The 14657-nt window shown below is 48.7% G+C and overlaps 8 protein-coding genes across 8 annotated transcripts; 2 read left to right on the top strand and 6 right to left on the bottom strand.

Moving 5' to 3' along the window:
• Nucleotides 1–32: 32 nt before the first annotated feature.
• MGYG_06417 (fatty acid desaturase) lies at nt 33–1525 on the bottom strand (the record flags this gene model as incomplete). Its single annotated transcript, XM_003171826.1, has 4 exons — nt 33–347; nt 412–645; nt 699–1294; nt 1366–1525. The coding sequence occupies 4 exons, from the start codon at nt 1523–1525 to the stop codon at nt 33–35; spliced, it is 1305 nt and encodes a 434-aa protein (XP_003171874.1).
• Nucleotides 1526–2334: 809 nt separating this feature from the next.
• Nucleotides 2335–2652, bottom strand: MGYG_09124 (hypothetical protein; the record flags this gene model as incomplete). Its single annotated transcript, XM_003171825.1, has 1 exon — nt 2335–2652. One exon carries the CDS (start codon nt 2650–2652, stop codon nt 2335–2337), a length of 318 nt encoding a protein of 105 aa, XP_003171873.1.
• A 509-nt stretch (nt 2653–3161) lies between these two features.
• On the bottom strand, nt 3162–5672 carry MGYG_06416 (hypothetical protein; the record flags this gene model as incomplete). The annotated part of the gene is made up of 2 exons (XM_003171824.1): nt 3162–4994; nt 5070–5672. The coding sequence occupies 2 exons, from the start codon at nt 5670–5672 to the stop codon at nt 3162–3164; spliced, it is 2436 nt and encodes an 811-aa protein (XP_003171872.1).
• Nucleotides 5673–6401: 729 nt separating this feature from the next.
• Nucleotides 6402–8007, top strand: MGYG_06415 (phosphatidate cytidylyltransferase; the record flags this gene model as incomplete). The annotated part of the gene is made up of 4 exons (XM_003171823.1): nt 6402–6560; nt 6623–7016; nt 7103–7896; nt 7963–8007. 4 exons carry the CDS (start codon nt 6402–6404, stop codon nt 8005–8007), a joined length of 1392 nt encoding a protein of 463 aa, XP_003171871.1.
• Nucleotides 8008–8941: 934 nt separating this feature from the next.
• On the bottom strand, nt 8942–10421 carry MGYG_06414 (C-type cyclin; the record flags this gene model as incomplete). The annotated part of the gene is made up of 5 exons (XM_003171822.1): nt 8942–9375; nt 9439–9766; nt 9846–9974; nt 10052–10133; nt 10204–10421. 5 exons carry the CDS (start codon nt 10419–10421, stop codon nt 8942–8944), a joined length of 1191 nt encoding a protein of 396 aa, XP_003171870.1.
• A 398-nt stretch (nt 10422–10819) lies between these two features.
• On the bottom strand, nt 10820–12146 carry MGYG_06413 (hypothetical protein; the record flags this gene model as incomplete). Its single annotated transcript, XM_003171821.1, has 2 exons — nt 10820–11966; nt 12022–12146. The coding sequence occupies 2 exons, from the start codon at nt 12144–12146 to the stop codon at nt 10820–10822; spliced, it is 1272 nt and encodes a 423-aa protein (XP_003171869.1).
• A 799-nt stretch (nt 12147–12945) lies between these two features.
• Nucleotides 12946–13977, top strand: MGYG_06412 (hypothetical protein; the record flags this gene model as incomplete). Its single annotated transcript, XM_003171820.1, has 3 exons — nt 12946–13061; nt 13256–13263; nt 13310–13977. The coding sequence occupies 3 exons, from the start codon at nt 12946–12948 to the stop codon at nt 13975–13977; spliced, it is 792 nt and encodes a 263-aa protein (XP_003171868.1).
• Nucleotides 13978–14228: 251 nt separating this feature from the next.
• Nucleotides 14229–14639, bottom strand: MGYG_06411 (phosphotransferase enzyme family protein; the record flags this gene model as incomplete). The annotated part of the gene is made up of 1 exon (XM_003171819.1): nt 14229–14639. A coding segment is annotated over one exon (411 nt), but the record flags the coding sequence as incomplete, so codon positions are not given.
• Nucleotides 14640–14657: the final 18 nt, after the last annotated feature.

Genomic DNA, 14657 nt, shown 5'->3' with positions numbered 1-14657 from the left:
CATGCTATGCTTCTATGTACTTTTTTGGATGCCTACTTGAACAAACGAGCAATCTCCTCCTCGCTGAACCGCCTGGTCTTGGTCCGCAGCATTGCCGCTCGCTCTTTCATCGTCATGCTGATCTGCTTCTCCCCGATGGGGACCATGCATCGGGCTAGGTAGTCGTAGTCCTTCTGCAGCAGCTTCACCGTCATCATGATGTAGTCGATGTTGCGGAACACCAGCGCCTGTTCCTGCGAGTACCGCTGCCGCTGGCTCAGGAAGGCCACGGGATGCTCTCGCCAGTGTCGTCGCGGGTTCAGGTGGTGCGATGTATGGTATCCATCATTAAAGCAGAACCGGTTACTCTAGTTCTCGTCAGTATTCATATTCATCATCTTCTTCACTCAACTTCATCAAAGAAATACGTACCGGGACGTCAATCAGGGTGATGCTGGAGCGAAAGTCAGACGTAGGATCGATCTCGTCCACCAACGCATGCTGTCCCCAATTGCCCACCATCATGGCAATCCGCATCAGCATCAACGGCAGCAGAAACACAAACACCGTCGCCCGCGCATCCACATGCACAAACAGCACACCCAGCATCAAGTACGTGCTCAGCTCCCACCCCGCAGCCTTGGCCGCCATCACATACTTGCCCTTCTGCACAAGTACATCGGCAGCTCGATCCAGACCAGAAACAGGAACCGGCCCACATACGCCAGGAAATCAGCCAGCTCGTCTCGCTGGTAGCGTATCGTCGAAGACAGATCCTCGGGCCCGTTCCCTTCGACATGATGGTGCTTGACGTGATGGTAGTAGTATGAGTTCCACGTATGGCCCATCAGCGGGTTAGTGATATAGGGGAACACCATATCGAACAGCCAGTACTTCCGGTCCAAGATGCCGCCCATGTGGATGTGCTGGTGCATCATGAGCGTGTAGGTGCCCATGTACCACGCCTGCACCAAGATATGTATCACTCCATGCAGCCAGCTGAAGCGGTAGAAGAGCAGCACTGCGCTGGGCACGGAGGTGCTGAAGTACAGCAGCAGGTGTGTGAGCATCGCCACGTCTGTCTCGACTCGCACCAGCTGCCGTGCCCTGGCGATGTACGGCCTGATCAGCCACTGCTGCACCACGGCCGGGAAGGGCAGCTTCCGCGTGTCCCACGAGACGAACACGGTGGGATCGAAGTCATCGTGGCTCGGGTCGTTCAGGTTCCTCAGATGCTCGATGGTCTTTCTCTCGTCTTCTGCGTCTGCTTTTGCCTCGTCTTCGTGGTGGTTTCTAGGCGATGCTTGGAGTTGAGCTGAGCTGAGTTAGCTAAGAAGAATTAAGAAGAAGAAACGCGACCCCGAGAGCCTGCCTGCCTTAACTTACCGTTGCTTCTTCTTCCCGTCCGGCCGTCACTCGATCCATTGGCGTGTCCGTTGCTTGTCTGCGTCTTGTCCGGCTGGCCCTCGACGTCTCGCAGCAGGCACTTGAGCACCAGCAGGTCCGGCTGCGTCAGGTTCGGATCAACGTACGACGCTGGATCCATCTCGACTTGGACTCGACCTCGACCTGATCAGCAGGGGTAGATGGGATGGGCCGGATAATAAGATAAACCCAAGCACGAAAAGAAGAAGACGCCTAGAAAAGTGAAGAAAGGCGAAGAGAAGTAGTCGTTAAATAACTACCGAGTCCAGTCCTGGATAAGTCGAAGTCGAAGGCGAAGGCGAAGATGAAGGCGAAGAAGAGAGACAGCGACGCCCCCTTTTTGTTTTCCTTCAGGCAGCAGCGCAAAGGGGAAGAACCATGTTTCTGCTTTTCTTTCTTTTCCTTCCTCCTGCTGTCCAGCTAGTTAAATAGATAAACTGATGGAATGATAATATCCGGCATGCATCCGTCATCCTGCTCTTTGCTTCTTGTCCGTCTGCGAATTATTGAAAGCGGATCTAAGGGGGAGCCAATCGAGGCCGGCGGCGGTTGACTAGACAGGAGGCCCCTGATCCGACCCAGGGGTCATGCCGTTATATCTTTATGATGGAGATGAGATGAAGAGATGAAGGTGAGAGAGATGAGGATAAGATGGAGATATCTATGGAGAGGTGGATGTTTACATGTTGTTGCTTGTTTTTTTGTACGACCTTCTGCGGAGTATTTAGGGGTTAGAGAAAGGAGCGATGATGTCTGTCTGATATTCAGTTATTCATCTTGTCCGGTAAATGTAACTACCAGCTGGTTATCGAAGCAGCAGCAGGTTGTTGCAGATGATAGATACCCTGCTGGGCGAGGCTGCGTCGAAGGATCCAATTTCCATGCACCCCCCAGGTCAAAGTGGCCGTGTAAAGAGCGGTTGCTGTATGGCTACTCATCGTCATCGTCATCTATGACTACCACATCATCCTCGTCTTCGTCTTCGTCGTTCTCATTTTCATCGTTTTCATCACCTTCATCTTCGTCGTTCTCGTCCTCATCGTCGTCCTCCGCTTCAGAGCTGCTTGCTGGAGGCGACATGTACACCGGACCACGGTCACAGGCTCCGCAGACGTCTTCCGAGTTCTGGTCAGGAAGGAAGGTGAGAGTGTCGTCGTCGCCGCAGCTTCCGTCGCAGTCGGGAGTATCTCGTCTCAAAGTGACCTCGCAGCCGCAAGAGTAGTATACTACCCACTGTTCACAGGCCATCTTTCTATCCAGCTTGTCAGTCCCTTTTTACTCTCTCACTCTCTCTCTCTCTGCTTCTGGTCTTTGACCATATATAGAGAAAAAAGCCTTACTCTTGTCTTTGTATAGTCAAAAGGGAGAATAGGTAGGATTGTTTGAAGTTTGATTCTTTCTAATAGACACAGGTTAGCAAGCATTTGCAGGTTAGTTATAGTCAAAAGCAGACAACTTACTGCTTGGGGTTCACTGGGAAGCTGAGTTGATATCTTCTCTTGCTTGCCAAAGCAGAAAAGAAGAAGAACAGGAAGGTCTAAGAAGGGATTTAAAGTGAGATCTCCTGTAGTAAAGGACATATATCAACCGTCCGGAACCTGCTGCTACAGGACGGCCTAGTCAACGGGAGTTCCCTTCGGACAGTTAAGCGGGACATGTTTTGTTCTCTTTGAGTGCCTGTCAACTGCGTAACATTGATATGTGCAGCACAGTATAAAAAGAAGACTCAGACCTGTAGTGGTTGGCATTGTATCAGATCATTCATCTACCCTGCTTGATCGGAATGCCTCTACCAGGGCCTCCGCCTCTTGCGGGTTGATGGCCTCCTCTAGCATCTCATGTGCCATCTCCACAGTCTCATCGGATATTCCGGCTTCCAGCAACAGCCCTTCACTGAATGCTAGACGGGTCAGGACAACAAGATGCTTTTGAACAGCTCCCGGAACAGCACGGAGTCGTGAAGGTAGGTCGACCTGGTCCGGAAACAGCTTGATAATTCCATACACCAAACGAGTCAGGCCATTGACCACGGTGGCATGCAAGTCCCGCTCTGGAGGGTTCGAATACATAGCATCAAGCTCGTCGTGCATGGATCGAAAGGCACGGGCTAGAGCACTCGGGTGGGAGGCAATCATTCTACCAATGCGGTTATGTTCTGGATCCGGTGCTGAGAAGGCAATCTCGTTCAGGAACAGCATCACTTCAACACGCAGAGTGGTGATTTCCCACCCCGTGTACGGTTTCTCGCCCTCGTCGGAAGATGGCAGCTCGCTAAGCAGGTTAGCTGCCCTGTCAATGATGTACTTTTCATGCTCGAGCTGCTGGGACTCCGAGTCGCAGATCGGTCCAAAAGTATTGGCTAACTGGCCGCAGGCTAGAATCTTCAACGTCAGAATGATATCGTTGAGCTGCTGGTAGGAATTCAGCATGATGAGGATAAAGTCGGATCCCACGCAGCGCCAGAAAAGCTCTAGTGCTTCTTTGTTTTGCTGACATCCGCTGACGATTAGGTAGAGTATCTCGAGAGCTTCTGTTGAGCTGACGCGGTGATCCAGCTTCCTCTGAGGTGTCTTCTGGATTTTACCCATGTTTTCATGCGATACTGGAGAACTGGTGAATCGAGGCACGCCGTTTATGTATCCAGAGTTCTGTAGCACCGGCACAACAGGCTCAATGACGGATGGAGCCAGTTTATGGAGATCCAGGTGAAGTATGAATTTCACTATTGACATGAACATGCCAATCGGGCTGTGGAAGTGTTCCTTCAGTGCACGAGACCATAACGAAGCTATGGCCTTGGTATAGTCCACCGCATAGTTGCTGCTGCTGTGCGCGGTAATCGATTGTATGAGAATCGATGACAGCTTGCGGTCCGGGTCGGATGGGAAAGACATGCTCGCAAGCACTTCCACATCAGGAGCTGTTCTAGGATATGTCCGATGATTAAGGATAAGCCGCATAAACCGCATATTACGGTCTTCTCGTTTGGGCTGCTGCTGCTGAGGACGCTCTTCAGCAGCCTCTTCTTTTTCTTCTCCAGGAGTATCACCTTTCCCACTATCGTCAGCATTACCCTCGAGAGCCCGGCTCAGCTCAAGTGCAACAGGTATTGGGGAATCATCAACTACACGCTTCCGCTTGTTCGACGTCATTGGCGTTCCACGTTTAGACCTCCTTCCGGCAGACTTTGAAGGGGACGCCGCCAGGAGCTCGTCATCGTCAAACCCATCCCTGAGAGGTAGAGACTTGCTCTTCTTTGGAGTTGCAGGGTGTGGCTTATCATCCTTGGGCTTGCTGCGGAAGCTATGCTGCAGTTTGGAAGCTCGGTATGCCGCTTCCTGCAAATCATGTTTAAGAAATCCGTTTTCAGCAACGAGCCGCTTGCTATCCATCAGCGCAGCTTCGAACTCTGCTCGGTGTTTTCTGGTCTCCTCATCCATGGTACTTTTCAGTGCAGATATTTGGCGGCTGTGGTTCTTTTCGAGCTTTACCTGGTTAGCTCGTATAATGGCAATCTCGCCAGCTCGTGCTTCCTCTGAAGCTGTTGCTGCTGCCAATTCTTGAGCAAGCCTTTCTCGATCCCGGGTCAGCTGTGTTTTACAGATATACAATTAGCTTCTTCTTTTCCGTAATCCTCAGCAAGTCAGTAGATAGAGAACCCATACCTGTTCAATCTGGTCTTTCAGCTCCTCAATCTGCACAGACTCAAGTGGATTGGCATTGAACCGGGTATCCGCATGGCCTCCCGCCAGCCCGTCCGTTTGCATAGGTTCTACCATCATACCAGGCTCATCCGCCGTAATTCGACGCCATTGCCCCGGCGCAAGAGAGGCACGGGTATAGCCCAGCTGCCGGCTGTCTCCTTCGCCAGACTCTCCCGGAGTTTCCAGTAAAGCATCCTGTTCATCAACCAGGTCCAGTCCATCTTCCTTATCGAGTATGCTGGCATCCCACTGCTGATAGTCCGTATCACCAAAGCTCAGCGCCGGCCGGAGATGCTGAGCAGGGTTCCGCCGTCTCCTCCTCTGCTCGACAGTGCTACTCGAGGTATTGCTAGTAGAATGACGGAGTAGTGAAGGCCGGACAGGTCGCGATGCTGCCGCTTGCTGTTGTTGCAGTTGCAGTTGCTGCTGCTGCTGCTGCTGCTCGTCTATAGTCTCCTGCTGCGTGGTTCGGTATGCATCCTGCTCCAGCTCAACCAGCGCATCGTACGCGGAATCGTCGACCCCGTCATCGTCCCAGAAGGTATCGTCCTTGTCGTCCTCCATCCCATCAGACCAGTCGCCGTCTGCCTCATCCCAGGCGACAAGATGCGACTGCGCGAGTCGAGGAGGATCAGAGGCGCAGCTCAGGCGTCAGCTCGAACCCCTGGCCTCTCCCTCTGATTGGAGCTCTGCTGTCTCTTGGGCACTTGGATAGACAGTCGACAAGCCCCTGAAGCCTTCACATCGATTCTATCTCGTCAGTTAAATCGTCGCCGTCGCTGTCACCGTCGCTGTCGTCGTTCACCTTCTTCTATCTCGCAGGCTGACCAATCTTCCAGCGCTGCCAAAAAAACAACCGTCTCTAGGTCCACCCAAGGCCAGCTAAACTCACTAACCAAACTCACGAACTAAAAAAATACACCCAAAATCACCAAAGTTGGTTTGCCTGTGAAAGCATCCCAGCTTCCGCCGTCCGCCGTCCTGCCCGCTCATCCAGCTAGACACGCCCGGTCCTTGCCTGCCGCTGCTTCGAAGAGAGGGCGTTGCGCTGTCCAGGTAACTATGCTCGCTCCCCCGGCTCCCCGCCGCCCCTGAGTGGCCCTCGCGTGCTACAAAAGAATCCGCCGAAGAGAGCCAGAGCAACGAAGCCTGTGTCTAACGTACCGGATCGACATGCATCTATCTCGCCTGCGGAATCTTAAAGGATACCTTCGTGCAAAAGCTAACTCTCTCTGACCAGAACCCGCAGGTTGATTGATGATAAACCCGACGAGCTGCCAGGTCTGAATAATTATGGGCAAAAGCAGGCGGAACCTCCGCGCGCAAGACTCGCTGGCCACGAGCCCTGAGGCTACCAACTACCCTTCATCGGAAGACAGCGACGCCTCGGACTTCCAGAGCCCCAGCAGAGAGGATACCAACAACTTGCTACCCCAGAAGATGGAGGCCACGGTATGCGGACACTCACCTGTAGTCCCTGTTTTGGGCAGACGCCCTTGCTGACGCTGGCGCAGAAGACATCCGCAAAAGAGCAGCCGGCGCAGCCGCAGTCTCTCTCTGACTCTGAGAAGAAGCGACAGACGTTCATCACCCGGACGATATGGACGTTTGTCATGATTGCCGGGTTCTTCGTCATCATCTTCGCCGGCCACCTCTATCTGATCATCGTCGTTACCGCCGTCCAGATCGTCTCCTTCAAGGAGGTCATCGCCATAGCCAATGTCCCCAGCAAAGCCAGAAACCTCAAGTTCACAAAGTCTCTGAACTGGTATTTCCTTGTGACAACAATGTACTTCTTGTACGGAGAGAGCGTTCTCTATTACTTTAAACACATCCTTCTGGTTGACAGGATCCTACTCCCGTTTGCAACGCATCACCGCTTTATCAGCTTCATGCTCTACTTGATAGGTGAGTCCGGACCCATGCATATATAAATATATATATATATGTATCAAATACATCTATGTAATAGACTAACACAAGTTCTATCATAGGGTTTGTCTTCTTTGTTGCGACTTTACAAAAGGGACACTACAAGTTCCAGTTCACTCAGTTTGCATGGACTCATATGGCCCTATATCTCATTGTTGTCCAGGCTCACTTTGTCCTAAACAACATCTTCGAAGGACTAATCTGGTTCTGTATCCCTGTCTCCCTCGTGATTACAAACGATATCTTTGCCTACATTTGTGGAATCACCTTTGGCCGAACCCAGTTGATTAAGCTATCCCCTAAGAAAACCGTCGAGGGCTTTGTCGGTGCCTGGGTATGCACAGTTATCTTTGGCTATGGCGCCACGATTGTCCTAAAGCAGTACAAATACTTCACCTGCCCGGTCAACGACTTGGGCTCCAACCTCCTGACTGGCCTCGAATGCACTCCAAACCCTTGCTTCAAATCCCAGCCATATACCATGCCAGAATGGACCCACATCAACAGGACCTTCCACATTGCCCCGGTCCAGTTCCATGTTTTCGTTCTCTCTACGTTTGCATCCCTTATTGCACCATTCGGCGGCTTCTTCGCCTCCGGCCTGAAGCGGACATTCAAAATCAAGGACTTTGGAGAGTCAATTCCTGGTCATGGTGGTATCACCGACAGAATGGACTGCCAGTTCATCATGGGCCTGTTCGCCTACATGTATTACCACAGCTTTATCGCCGTTCACAAGGCCAGCGTTGGAGGAGTTATCGAGAATGCCATCACCGGACTAACGGTTGATGAACAGATAGAGCTTATCAAGGGGCTAAGCAAGTACTTGTACAACCAAGGAGTTGTCTCTGAATCGGTAAGTACCTCAATCAATGCAATAGATATACATACATACATGCAGAACTTGCTAACGTATCTATAGCTCGTGGAGTGTTTGAATGGAGATTATAGACGGCTCCGTCGATGATTTCTTTTCTTTGGTCCTAGAATGGGTCGCTGGCCGCGATGCTTGCCTGGCCCTTTATCACGACTTGTGCTTTTACCCGCTGGTTTTTCACATTTTTTCCCCTTCTGACTTGTATCATTCAACATCTCACTTGATGAAATTATTTTGGGCCTTCTCCTAATATCTTTTTTTATTGCATCATTTTATTCTCCTTCGCTCCAACTCCCAAAAGATAACCGGTGCATTACAATACTGTATAGGCTTCTCGTTCGAATGTGGATCACCTTCTCAAATCATCTCTTACAGCAATTTTATTATTTCCCGCCAGAAACTCGATGGCAACTTCTTATGAAATGAAAATATCTCTGCTTTTTTTCTCAAATAAATAACTTGTTCTGCATTGTTTCCTGGTATCGTTTCTAATTTCAATCGCACCCATCTGCTATACCTATCTTCATGCAACCAAAAATAACTCCCTGTGGCTCTTGAAATATTGAGCATCTCCATAGCTAGCAGTTTATTATGTGTCTCCGTTGATGGACAGAACACACGTTTTCTGTAATGGAGAGGCGGCGGTGACCCTCGTTTTATAAAGGATTTTCCCCCATAACATGCCATCTCCAGGCAGCTTCACGGGCTGGGCATTGATATTGAGGCTAGTCAGCTAGCTCTCGTCCAAATCATCACAGTCAGCCAGGTCTCAAAATGGCTCTAGATTCTGGGGCAAGAAAGCTTTGGCCACGGCGCCGTTGTGACAGCACTAGCGACAATATCATATACCCAGAATAGCCGTTATGTGTGTATGTGTGCCTGTCTTCACCCGCGCGCAGGAAGAGGTTGTCAATATCAGTCACACCGTCAGCGGCGTGGCAGATAACGTAGTGGTTTCTCGTTATCTAACCCCTGTTTGAGGCCCAAGTCCCACTCAAATGTATCTTCACAGCTATTGCGGCTCTCACTCCTCAACTTCATATTCTTCCATTTCAACTTTGAAGTATGCTGCTACAGTCTCGCGTTCAGCCTGCGCCTGCTCGGGATCCAGCATGAATCGAATTGCCGTATCTCGGCTGCGTTCATTGGCTTTTGCAACAGAATCATGGGCGGCAGTAGGCATCATTGGGTTTGTCGGTGGCGCGGAAGGCGTATCGTGGTGGTCCTTGCTGTGTCGGTGATGGCTGTTTTTGGATTTCTTCGAGGAGATCCCGTTCGATACCCCATTACTTTCTGCCTTCCTCTTCTTCCAGTAGGCAAATCGTGGGATCTTATTGGAGTCTGCCTCTTCGTTCAACGGGATACGGATGTTTAAGAACAAGTCGAGGTTAAAGTCGGGGCCAATGGATGTTGACGAACGGTTATGTGTGTATAGCTCGAGTAGATCGAGTATGGTTTCTGGAAATATACCGGGTCAGAATAATAAAAGATAATAAGGCAGGGCCGGGAACATGTTCATACCCATAACTTCTGCTCTTGACGTTTCCCATAGCTTATATTCTTCCTTTGAATGTATTTTGTCTACAGGCTCCCCGAGAAGCCTGCCTGCTAGCTCTAGGCATGCAAACGCCATGGTAGCGGAGGTTTGCTTGAGAGGGGCAAAAGTCCTGTACAAATCCAGGCTGATAGTATATGCGACTCGTCCCACTTTTGAATCCTTATCAAGGCCGCACTGTCTTGTCAGCTTCATCAGGACCTTTTGAGGATGACGGTTTCGGAAATCAAATCCAGAGGATTCCAGCATCAATCTCTCAAGGCCGATAATAGACCGAGAATGAGATTCAAAAATCTGCAAATGCCAAACTTAGAAAGAGCGCAAAAGAAAATTATGTCATGGAAGTGTAAGTTCCTATTCAGTCAGTACATACCGGGTCATCTGCAGATAATTGCTCCGTTGGAGGGAGCTTGAGATTATATGAGCAACATAGAATATCTCTGGACTTCTTCAGTGTGTCCTCGATCTTGCATGCAGTGAATAGAGCAGCAGCGGCCGCTTCCTGTGAGCGTAGCTTCGTGAGCAAAATGTCCCCCAAAAGTAACTGCCAGCCTTTAAGAACATAGTAGTAATACATACTATATAATTATACTCATTGTCCGGATGAACCAGCCGGAATTTGTGGTAGTAAATTGACGCTGTGTTGAACGTCCTGACAGGCCTGGAGTTATAACTTAGCGAGCTGAGCAAAGTAACAAGGGATAGGGCCAAAAACAAAAAAGGAGACATACAGATGCAACGCTTTTCGGACATTATCTATCCAGGTAATTCCTTGGAGTCGATTGCTGTCTTCCCGGAGAGGGTTAACCCCCGTGGACGCAAAACAATCTTGCACCGTTTTTTCAAATATATAAGGATTGGCGACCTGTATAAAGGACGGGTGAGGTGCCACTGGCGGTCCATCAGCTGGCTGTGCCTCCGGGGTACCCTCTTTCGCCGTTGGCGACATCTTTCAATGCCGGTTGTTTGGTGCGTTCAAGTCAAATGTAGTTGCGCTGAAATATATCTATCAGCACGGAATAGACCGACTAGCTTTAAAGAAAAAGCGCGGTTGAGAAGCTCGCGGCCGACATCAAGGTTGGCGCGCGGCAAAATGTATTTCCGGAAAAGGAAGCTCTGCCGCGCCAAATCCTCAAACATCCGCAGCCTCTTGTTATATTCTTTTACAAGCAGTCGACTTATTTATTTTTCCTTACAAGGATTGTTCGCAATTCAATTTTGAAGTTTTCATTTATTATATGGTACGCTCTTAAACCTATCTTCATAAGAGTGACCATTTTTCTGGCAGGACGAATACCCCTGAAAAATAGCAATGTATACCCCGGCACCAACTACACCGTGTATGTTTCACCCGGATGCCTGGCTATTCTCGCTCTGTTCGATACGTTCTTTTCTCAGATGTTTTTCGGTCTTGGAGTGATTGGTAAGGGCAAGAGCATCTGTAAAAGAACGATTGCATGGCAAGCAGAAGTTATGTTTCTCCCGCTTTTGGTGATCTTTCAGGACATCCAACTTTGCTGCTGCGAAGAGGCATTTCGCGGCTGTGCATTTGTAAGTATGTGATGTTGTCACATGCGTTTCGAAACTGGACTGGCTACCCATAATCTCGTCACATTGACCACAGTAGCTATGTTGACTTGCCCGTTGGTGCTCTTCTAACTCTTTCTGTGTTTGAAACACCTGCTGGCAAGTCGGACATGGCATACGCATATGGTACATAAGGTTGTGTTTGCTTTGGGCGCTCTCATCTTGGAAGTAGCAACGGCATACGCTACAAAAACTGTGCTCCGTCGTTTGCTGGTGAGCCCATACATCTCCTATGCTTGCAAATACCGAAGCACAAGTAGGACATTTAAAATTGTGCGCCACTTCCATATGCTTGTCCAGGAACGTCCCATCCGCAAAGTAAGCATGGCACAGGCCGCAATAGTTGTGATTCTCGGTCATCTGATGATGTTGGAGTCCTATTATGGTACTGAAGCCCGCCTCGCATTGAAAACAGATAATCCTATGGCGTACCGCTGAGACTCTCCGGGGTGTCTGGACAGTAGTGATATGGAAGCGGTCTATCAGGGACTGCTGGTCCAGAGTACTAGCTGATATTGACCCTGAAGTACTGCCTTTCTCAAGCTCGGCCTTTTCAGGGACAGCTCGGCCTGATTTCATGTCCAGTACTGCGTAGCTACAGTTGCGGTTTCTAGCGATGGGCTGCGGGCCCTCCTCGGATGTGCTATTGACTCCACCCGCTGTGTTGTCAACCTGCGCCTCGTACATCTCATCGTCATCCAGGTCAAGAAGATCCCCCACTACTGGTTGTGTTAAGTTGTGTACACTCGTATCCCAGGCCGAAGATTGAGTCGGGTTACCATGGCCACTAGAAGAAAAGTATGGTGAAGAGTTGTTATGACCTGACAGATTGCCTTTGCCGGCTTGAATCACTTTCGAAGGTGATTGCGTAGGGGAAACACGAGGTTCAATACGGTCCCGGACACTCCTACATTCATGTTAGCTTTGGCTTTCAGGCCATTCCAACAGGCATATGGACATACCATGAATGCATGTGTTTTTCATGCTGCTTGAAACTATACCAACTACCAAAGCCCAAGCGGCATTTCGGACATATTATAGCATTTCCTTCGCATGTATGTTCCTGGTAGGCTTCTTCTGAAGCCATTAGGACTCCGCAGCTTTCGCAATGGAACATTCCAAAAGACACGTGGTTCCGGTCCTTATATTCCCTAACTCAAACATATAATATCGTTTGTGGACTAGGTACGGGAGCCAGACATTTTTGGCTCTATGGGACTCGCAGTTAATAAAAAAATATAAAATTATTGTAGTCCTTACAGGTATATCATAGGATCCGGTATTTATATAGACAACGGAATGGAATACGTAACACGGATGGTCTTTGTTTCCCCCTTCCTTTCTATGGATTCCAAAGCTAGGGCTCAAAATTTATCCTAAGGAGATACTGATGAAGGCGGAAAACCTAGTATAGGGACGGCATGGCCATAGAAACCCATATGAGGCAGCAGCTTTTGAATGCTATATGTTTTCTTTCTGGTAAGGTCCCTTCGCTCTATCTCCTAGCCCTTCCCCTTGACTTTATAGAAAGTCCTATCAAATTTGCTTGTAATTATTCACTAAAACCATTCTACAAAGCGTAGTTATAGAAAAGGGATAACCAACCTCCATACCACTTCAACAAATTCAGCATCCTAGAACATGGTCCCAGCTATTGATAAGCAAGTACCTTATAGAATTATCTTAGCATCGCTGTAAACATGCAAGAAACTTTAGTTAGCTGCGCCTTAAGCCTGTACTTCCAAGACTGCTCGACTTAACAATGACCTCATGATTAATAATGCAAAATACTATTGCTAGAAGTATAAAAGACTTTAAGATTATCAAATACGTAGATTGATTGTTCAATATCTTCAAGGGAAAAAAGGGGAGGATATCTAGAAACAATGGGATCCCCCCCTGATGCTGACATCCATCCAACTGCAACCGGCTGGGCAAAGGAGGTTGTTGACAAACACTCCAAAGAGCAGCCATTCAAGTTATATTCAGGCTGGTTTTGCCCGTAAGTTCTATGTTTTCATTCTCTCAGAACAGATAGGCATGAAAGGATGCTGTCAACTTCTTCTTATACGGAGAATTTCTTTATTGAATGATACTAACTGGAAATTAGGTTCGGTATGGCATATTTCCTCGAGCCTTTCTGTATAAAGAACGTACCTTGATAAAAAGCGGTCCTAACGCTCAAGTGAACTATAGTCCAGCGAGTATGGATCGTCCTTGAGGAGAAAAAAATACCATATCAATATATAGAAGTGAATCCTTACAAGAAACCGGAATCACTTCTTGAGCTTAACCCACGGGGCCTAGTACCGACCCTTGCCTGCCCAACTCTCCAGCCCGATGGATCATCTGCCGTTAAACCATTGTATGAATCCACTGTGATTAATGAGTTTCTTGAAGATGCATTCCCAAACCCCGAACTGCCACTGCACCCGGCAGACCCATACCAAAAGGCAAGAGGACGTATCTGGATCGACTATGTGACATCGCGAATAACTCCTTCTTTCTATCGTTTTCTTCAATACCAGGGTAAAGAGGAGGGATTAAACAAAGCTAGAGAAGAGCTCCTGGGCCATTTAAAAGAATTCATTCTAGCAATGGATGAGATTGGTCCTTTCTTTCACGGAAGCGATTTCATGTTACCGGACATAATGCTTGCACCTTTGGCGATTAGATTATGGATTATTGATCACTTCAAGAAAGGGGGGCTGGGTATACCGGCTCCGAAAGAAGGAGGGAAAGATGAAGTTGTTTGGAGGAGGTGGAGAATCTGGCTGGCAGCAGTTGAGACAAGGGAAAGCGTGGCTTCGACCATGAGTGATAAAGAACACTCCATGCCTATTTATAAACGCTATGCGGATGATGTTGCTCAAAGTGAATTGGCAAAGGCAACGAGAGCTGGAAAGGGTGTACCTTGAATCCCTTCCGATGGCGAGAATGAGAAACCCCCTTTTTCCTTCCCAAGAGGAGCAAATCTAGACACTACTTTTTTCCATACTTTTTCAACAGCCTTTGCATCATGGACATGGCAGACAAGCCATAACCCCCGCCAAAAATGGCATAATGATTGAGCTGGTGATATCTAGAAATAACAAGATAAGTATTTCTCATCATAATTTCATACGATTCTGATTGATAATCACGAGAGTGAATGGAACGTTGGAGAGACTTACAGTTCGTATAAATCAATTCGGTCGTCATATTCTTCTACAGGTTCGGTCTTCGGCACAATCTGATGATATACCTTGTAGAATTGGCCTCCAAACCCACCAAACATTTTCATAATACCCAGTTCAAATTCGCTATGCGCGTAGCATGAAGATGGGTCGTAGACCACATCACCTACCACTTCTTCCTCTTCTTCATCAGCTTGCCCCCGAGATGCTCGGCATATCTTTCCAACACCAGTGTTGCCGCTCCACAGATCTCCATGGACGATGACAGGAGTCACCGGCTTCCCATTCCCGGCCTTGTCGAACCCAAGGCGGTCATCGCCTAATAGGCGAGGGACAACTTCCTGGGCGGTCCTTTCCACAAGATCACGTAGACGTTTATCTTCGCCGTTCCTTTTTTCAGATTTCTTCAAGGACAGTTCTGA

The sequence above is a fragment of the Nannizzia gypsea genome, genomic scaffold, assembly GCF_000150975.2.
Source record: "Nannizzia gypsea CBS 118893 supercont1.5 genomic scaffold, whole genome shotgun sequence".
Classification (NCBI taxonomy): domain Eukaryota; kingdom Fungi; phylum Ascomycota; class Eurotiomycetes; order Onygenales; family Arthrodermataceae; genus Nannizzia; species Nannizzia gypsea.
This window is presented reverse-complemented; position numbering and strand designations above follow the sequence as displayed.